This window comes from Podarcis tiliguerta, assembly GCF_965153285.1.
Source record: "Podarcis tiliguerta genome assembly, chromosome: 1".
NCBI classification, from domain to species: domain Eukaryota; kingdom Metazoa; phylum Chordata; class Lepidosauria; order Squamata; family Lacertidae; genus Podarcis; species Podarcis tiliguerta.
Genome location: NC_139534.1, coordinates 7,186,228 through 7,194,071, shown reverse-complemented (window position 1 = coordinate 7,194,071; position 7,844 = coordinate 7,186,228). Strand labels below are relative to the sequence as shown.

The following is a 7,844-nucleotide window of genomic DNA, read 5'->3' as shown; positions in this document are numbered from 1 at the left end:
ATAGAAAAAGAAGCATGAAATTAGGTTAAAGGTGTGTGAAAGAAAGTAATAGAAGTGGAAAGAAATTGCAATTGAGTAGATTGGAAGTCTAACACAAAGGTGGGGTGAGGGGTGGTGGGTGGTGATGGGACACATGACTTTGTATGCCCACATATGACCTTCTCTCTTTCTCCCACCCCCTCTTGTTACATACTGATTAATATAATCTTTAAACTAATTTCATGCAAGATTACCAAGCTGTGTGGAATTTTGGAAATGTGCTAGTCATTAATTGTGTCAGTAAAGGCTGGTGTTTAGTGTGGGAATGAAAGGCACAAGAATTCCACAGCTTTCATCTGTTCTGTGGTTCAGAAAGAGGGAAACCTGGATCTCTTTGGGTTCAAGATCCACCTGTCATAGATTCGTTGTGCAATGCTGGGCAAGGTATACATTCTGCTCTTCAGTTTCCCTGTCCATTCGCCTACCTGTACAGTTTGTAGGAGAATGAACACTAAGGGCATTTCCAGGCTGTTACTATTTTGGGGTGGGATTCAATTACATACCAGCAAATGCAGGGTGATCTGGAGTTGCTCCACAACAATCCCATAATCCCCCCATTGAACAGGAAATATTGACAAGGAAATATTTGCTTGATGCAATGTTGTCTAACCTCCCTGCAAACAAATGTTCAATACAGGGGCATCTTACCCATAGGGGCTAGTGGTGCAGGGCGCCAAGTTCTGGAGGGTGCTAGGGAAGAGGCGGAGGCTGGACGCGGTGCCTCCCACCATCAGCTTGCCACCCTCACCCACCTCCACCATGCCGTGCCAAAGCAGTGCCGTGCCCAGAGCTGCCATCTGCATGAAGCCACCAGCTGAGCTGGGAGGCGCCACGTCCAGCCTCCGCCTCTTCCCCGCCGGAGGAGCCACCCTCCAGCCCCGCTGGCAGCACCGTCCTCCCTAAAAAACTTTGGGAAAACGGGCAGGGGGAGCGCTGGAGGGAGCTTGGCACCATGGTGTTGGATATGCTTAAGACAGCCCTGGCTCAATACACAGGTTATGTTCACATGACTACCTTTGTTGTTGTGTAGTCGTTTAGTCGTGTCCAACTCTTTGTGACCTCATGGACCAGAGCACACCAGGCACTCCTGTCTTCCACTGCCTCCTGCAGTTCAACCATCTCGTCCTCTGTCGTTCCCTTCTCCTTGTGCCCTCCATCTTTCCTAACATCAGGGTCTTTTCCAGGGAGTCTTCTCTTGTCTTGGCCAAAGTATTGGAGCCTCAGCTTCAGGATCTGTCCTTCCAGCGAGCACTCAGGGATGAATTCCTTATGAATGGATAGGTTTGACCTTATTGCAGTCCATGGGACTTTCAAGAGTCTCTTCCAGCACCATAACTCAACAGTATCAATTCATCGGCGATCAGCCTTCTTTATCATCCAGCTCTCACTTCCATTCATCACTACTGAAAAAACCATAGCTTTAACTTTACGGACCTTTGTCGGCAAGGTGATGTCTCTGCTTTTTAAGATGCTGTCTAGGTTTGTCATTGCTTTTCTCCCAAGAAACAGGCGTCTTTTAATTTCGTGACTGCTGTCATCATCTGCAGTGATCATGGAGCCCAAGAAAGTAAAATCTCTCACTGCCTCCATTTCCTCCCCTTCTATTTGCCAGGAGATGATGGTACCGGTGGCCATGATCTTCAGCTTCAGACCATATTTTGCGCTCTCCTCTTTCACCCTCATTAAGAGGTTCTTTAATGCCTCCTCACTTTCTGCCATCCATGAAGGAGATTACTACATTAGAGTGAAGTAAAGGAATTCCCCCCACATTTCATAGCTCTTTCCACTAGCTGTGTACACAACCAGGGGGCGCTGTCTGGTAAGGGATAGTTTTACCCCATGCAAGATGTTCATACCTTGGCTAGAGCCAAATTAGGAATGGCTTAAGGACTCCATTTGGAGTGAAGCTGGTTTGAGAAACAACACATCAAATGGTAGCATCTTCTAAACAAAGTTTGTTTGTTTGTTTGTTTGTTGATTGATTGATTGTATTTATATCCTGCCTTTCTTCCAAGCTGGGATTTTTCCAAGTACAGGATACATATGCATTTTGCCTAATGTCATGTCAACACAGATTAAAAACCCAGCACTGGAAACAAAGCAAGCGACCAGCAAGCAGGAGTGTGAACACAGCTGATTTGGTCTAATGTCCCTGTAAACTTTGTGCAAACAAAACAGAATGGAATGCTTAATAAGTAGGTTGTCTAGAAGTGATCTAAGTACTGTATTATAAAGCACTTTGCTCCCTCATCTTTTCTAATTGCATAGAATTTCAGCAGATGCCGCTTCTCCTACAGCAACAGCAATATGAGAAAAGATGTTCAAGAGACCTTTTCATCTAACTTAACTCTTATTTTTCATTGATTTGTATCCCATCCGTCCTCCGAAAGATCCCATGGCTTACAGCTTCACCCAGGGAACTTTTCTGCACCTTTTACACTGGGAGTAGAACCAGTATGTTGACCAGTAAAAGGTAAAGGTAAAGGGACCCCTGACCGTTAGGTCCAGTCATGGATGACTCTGGGGTTGCGGCTCTCATCTCGCTTTATCGGCCAAGGGAGCCGGCGTACAGCTCATGTCATGTGGCCAGCATGACTAAGCACAGAGACGCCGTTTACCTTCCCACCGGAGCGGTACCTATTTATCTACTTGCACTTTGACGTGCTTTCGAACTGCTAGGTTGGCAGGAGCAGGGACTGAGCAACGGGAGCTCACCCTGTCGTGGGGATTCGAACTGCCGACCTTCTGATCGGCAAGTCCTAGGCTTTGTGGTTTAACCCACAGCGCCACCCATGTCCCTTATGTCAACCAGTACCCTAGAACAAATTGTTTCTACTCCCTACACAAAATTTTACAGCCTTACCAGGGTCATTTCTTTTTCTGGAAAGCTTTTGGGTAATCCCTCTAGTCCCTATAATTTACTCTAAGCCAAATTGAAATAACCACACATTCTTCCCCTTCCCCCATTCTCTCTCTTTTCCCTGGGTCTATTTCAGATAGCAAAGAGGGGTATAGTACCTCTCATATCCCGATTTTGCAAAGCACCATGTGCATAGAGGGCATTATACAAACTGATACGTAGAAAAGTGTCTGTCCCTCCCTGCAGTTCAACTCCCTCTCTTTTTACTAACAGCACATATCTATTCCTTCTGCTGGTGCAACTTTCTCATCATTTCTACATAGCAGCATTTATAAACCAGTGCCAGAGAAACTGGGTGGAAGGAAGATGAGAGGGAAGAGATATGAATATTTATGTGTGTATATGTATACATACATACACCTACACAATTACAGGTTTGAAGCCAACTTAAAATAAAAAGAGCTGGTAAGCAAAGGAATCTGAGGTGCTTTCCATGGGATCCGGGGACATGTCAGCTAATACTCTTCCCTTTCTTCTTCATTTGCTTGTCTCTGCAGCAAATCTCGAGGGGGAAGGGAGAAGGGCAGGAATTGCATAGGCACGAGAGAACGGGGGAAATCCCGCATGCAGGATTTTGGTGCCTAACAACCCTCCCTCCCTCTGCAATTGCTCTCGCGCTCCCCCGCCTCTCTCAGAGGCCGAGATGCTGCATCACGGCACCTGCTGGCTACCTCTGTTCCATTATTGGGAAGGAAGGAAGCTCATGCGCCCTGCTTGCCTGCATTTCGCAGGGCGCTGCTGTAGCTTTGGAGTTCAGTACGTACCAGCATCTCTCTCTCTCTTCCCCTCCTCCCTCTCTCACAGGGCGGCCCACCCATGAGGCGAGGTGAGGCCGCTGCCTCGGGTGGCAGGATCCACAGGGGCAGCAGACCCTGATGTAGCTCTTTATTCAGGGATGTCCCACCCATGAGGCAAAGCGAGGCCACCACCTTGGGTACCAGCATCCACAGAAGCAGCAGGTCCCGATGATGTAGCTCTTCATTTGGGGCCGGCCCACCCATGAGGCAAAGTGAGGCAGCCCACTCAGGAAGCAGGATCCACAGGGGCAGCAGACCCCGATGAGGTGGCTCTTTATTTAGGGCCGGCCCAGCCATGAGGCAATATGAAGCTGCTGCCTCGGGCAGCAGGATCCACAGCGGCAGCAGACCCCAGTGATGTGGCTCTTTATTTAGGGCTGGCCCAGCCATGAGGAAAGGTGAGGCAGCCCACTCAGGCAGCAGGATCCACAGGAGCAGCAGACCCTGATGATGTGGCTCTTTATTTAGGGTCGGCCCATCTATGAGGCAAGGTGAAGCGGCTGCTTCAGGTGGCAGGATCCACAAGGGCAGCAGACTCCGATGACGTGGCTCTTTATTTAGTGCCGGCCCACCCATGAGGCAATATGAAGCTGCTGCCTCAGGTTGCAGGATCCACAAGGGCAGCAGACCCCGATGACGCGGCTCTTTATTTAGCGCCGGCCCACCCATGAGGCAATATGAAGCTGCTGCCTCAGGTGGCAGGATCCACAAGGGCAGCAGACCCCGATGACGCGGCTCTTTATTTAGCGCCGGCCCACCCATGAGGCAATATGAAGCTGCTGCCCAGGAACAGCAGCAGCAGGAGGACCCCCCTCCTTGTGAGGCAGCCCACTCAGACAGGGGGATCCCCTGGGGTGGCAGCAGACCCTGATGGTGCCCTCTTTATTTGCAGCAGTCCCACCCGTGAGGCAATATGAAGCTGCTGCCTCAGGCGGCAGGATCCACAGGGGCAGCGGCAGCAGCAGCAGCAGGAGGACCCCCCCCCTCGTCACTGACGTAATTCACCCCTTCCTCCCTGACAGGGAGGGCGGGGCCATTTTGTGCTTCACCTCAGGTGCTCTCCCTCAACTCGGCGGCCACTCAGGCACGGAAAAGGATCCCGAAGCACCACCGCCACCCCTCACACAAAAAAAACCCCGCCCCGCCATTTCCCTCGAGCGCGCGCCCTCTCTCTCTCTCCCCCTCGCCTCAGGTGCCTCGCGCGCGGGGCTGAGGAGAGCGTGGCCTGGGTGGGCGGCTCTCGACGTCACGCGGCGCGGCGGCGCGCGGGGCCTGAGGGCGGGCGGGCGGGCGGCGAGAGGGAGCGCGCCTGCGTGTGGACGCGCCTGCGTGTGGCAGGTGCCGGCGGTGGCAGTGGCAGCAGCCGCGTCCACCTGAGGGGAAGAACCGCCGCTGCGCCCTGGCGCGCCTTCCCACCGCCGCCGCCGCCCTCCTCCTCCTCCTCCTCTTCTTCTTCCTCGCTCCCTGCACCATGAGGGAAGAGGCGCCGCCGTCGCCGCCGTGAGCTGCTGCTCGGCCGCTTCCTCACCGTCCTCCAGGCGAGGCGTCCCCCTCGCCGCCGCCGCCTGTCCTACACCGGGGGAAGCTATGAGCCATGAAGCCGCCTGGCAGAACTTCCCTCCGGCGGCAGAAGCAGCAGCAGCAGCAGCCGCCCTTCTCCGGCCGCCGCCGCCTCTCGAGCTCCGCCGCCGCCGCCTTGCTTTGCCCGGCTCGGCTGCCCGGCTCCATCCCCCTCCTCTTTCTGGCGCTCCTGCTTTTCTGCTCAGGGCCCCCCAGGATCTGTGGGGTCGCTGCGGACGCCGGTGAGTGCCCGCTTAAAGGGGGGGGGGGAGAGATCCTGGAGGGATCCTGTACTGTGCGCGCGAGCTTGGACAGATCCTGGATCTCCGTTACACGCGCAGTCCTTCGTTTGCTCTCTCTTTTGCGCGCTCGTGTGTGGTGCCAATGCGCTAAGAAATAAACGGGGGTGGGGTGTTTTTTTTGGGGGGGGGTTGGCATGTGGTGCCAATGAACTACACATAACGAACCTCGGAGCCTGTTTTAGTCTGCGGCTCCCACCGCCCTGGCTTTTTAATGTTGGTTAATAACAGAACCAGAAAAAGAAAAGAAAAAAAAGGGGGGGGGAAATCACCTTTTTGCCGTGTGGAGTCTTCGTGACAACCGGCGAGAAGTTCTTGTTCCGCACCGTCCGCACCGATTTGTTTCGGTCTTGACGCAGTTCCTTACCTCCATGGCATCCTGCCTGGTCTTGGGTAGGAATAATTGATCGTGACTGCAGCCGGATTCCTTCCTCTGATCGCTCCCCCCCCCCCCCCCCACGTCTAGATCATATATGTGTCTTTGCAAATATGAAATTGTTTTTACATGGCAGACCTGTATATTTACTATGTTACGGCGACTGGTGCTTACTGGTTTATAAGGATGGGCATGAAATGGTTTCGGGAGCCCTCTGATGCAGCAAAACGCTGCTGGCAGGCTTTCAAGGGTGCTGTTTTTGTGCAGGGTCTTAACGCAAAATAGAACAAGACAAGCAGGATAATGAGGGTTTTGGATACTGCCCGTTCTTGCACTGCTCATCCCAGGGAACCTACCTTTTGCGAACAGAAGGGGGGTTGCGGTGTTCTTCGAGAACCCTGGGGTTTTGTCTGCAATTTCCAATGAAGCATGTTTATACGGGAGTTTATTTGAGACTTTCTCTCTGGTAAGTGTGCATAGGAGTCCATCACTAAAGTTAAAGGAATACAGAAAAGTTGCCCTTATGTAAAGGGAATTGATTAGCATTCAGTACACATGGGTTCATGGCTTGAGTTGCTTGCAGTAGAATCACTGATTTCTACATAGCCAAATTTATGTGGAAAAGTGGCAGAAATAGGGTCATGAATGGCTGGATTGTCCTTAAAAGAACTTGTTTCAAGGGTTCAGATCCCTGCATTTTGAATTTCATGATGCAAAACTATATAAAATCAAATAAGGAATTATATGTACAAATAAGTACAAAATCTAATCAAATAAATTGGTTTCATGAGGGTTACTGTATATTTATTTTAGCAAATTAGCAAGATGCAAAACATATTACAAAAAGTGTTCTGTTCCTCTGTGAATTCATGATAGGTTTGTCTGTCTTCCCCAGCTCTGCATTGGAATGAAACTGCAGAAGAACTAGAAAAAAGCCAGGCAGACGAAGATACTGCATTTCAACAGACTAACAGCAGTAGCTACAAAAATAACAGTCGAAGCAGTGCATTCCAGAAAGAAATCACATTGCCTTCAAGACTTGTATATTATCTCAATAGAGACTCTGAAAGTCCTTATCATGTCTTGGATACAAGGACAAGGCACCAGCAAAAACACAATAAGGTAAGGTGTTTTTTTTAAAAATAAATAAAAGCAATACAGTACTGTGACTCAAAATAGTCATGTCTCTTGAGGGATTGTCTTACTTTAAGAATGTTTATTCAGCATGTCTGTAATGCTTCAGAATTCACTGCACAGTTCTTGGGTCTGAAAGATGCGTCAGTCAAAAAATAGGGTTCAAATACCAAGAGACCTTGCAGGTAACAATACCCTTGTCAAATTTCAAGGATTATTACTGCTACCACAGAACAAAACTTGAAGTTCAAACCATGGTTTACTTGTTTCTTTAGAGGCCTAAAATATTTTCCCCTCCATCCAGCTTACCTGATTGAGAAAAATAGAATCACATTGGTAGAATGACTATGTAATATTTCTGTGTCACAGACACAGGGGACCCCAGAGAATTGCAGTTCCAATTTCTTTATCTTAAACAGGAAGCCATTTTTTAAGCAAAGCACAAAAGGCAAGATTCAACTGTCATGCCAGTGGTTGTGACAGGACTTCCTATCCTCCCCGCTGCAGCCCCCTGCGCCTGCCCCCCAGTCTGCTCTGGAGTTCCATTTAACCTTCTGGAGCAGATTTGGAGGCATGGGGGAGATGAGCCATGTTCCAACAAGTGGAAGTCCATTGTGGAAGTGGATACCACAATTGTGTATCACTCACAGGCCTTGATACAGCTAAAATTGGTCATGGCTATGTGCTTTTGAAAACAATGGCGCTAAAGGTGATAGCAA

General features: G+C 50.1%; 1 protein-coding gene across 8 annotated transcripts in view; it reads left to right on the top strand.

The window, feature by feature from the left end:
• Positions 1-5,016: 5,016 nt before the first annotated feature.
• Positions 5,017-7,844, top strand: part of ADAM23 (ADAM metallopeptidase domain 23) — a gene marked incomplete at its 3' end in the record, with an annotated part of 74,522 nt that continues 71,694 nt past the window's right edge. For 7 of the 8 annotated variants that reach the window (XM_083401333.1, XM_083401331.1, XM_083401334.1 and 4 more), the window contains exons 1-2: positions 5,052-5,558; positions 6,887-7,113. In XM_083401333.1, the coding sequence (XP_083257459.1) occupies positions 5,351-5,558; positions 6,887-7,113 (435 nt within the window). In that variant the 5' untranslated portion in view covers positions 5,052-5,350. Of the gene's footprint in view, positions 5,559-6,886; positions 7,114-7,844 lie in introns of all 8 variants that reach the window. The other variant, XM_083401330.1, reaches the window with a different exon arrangement.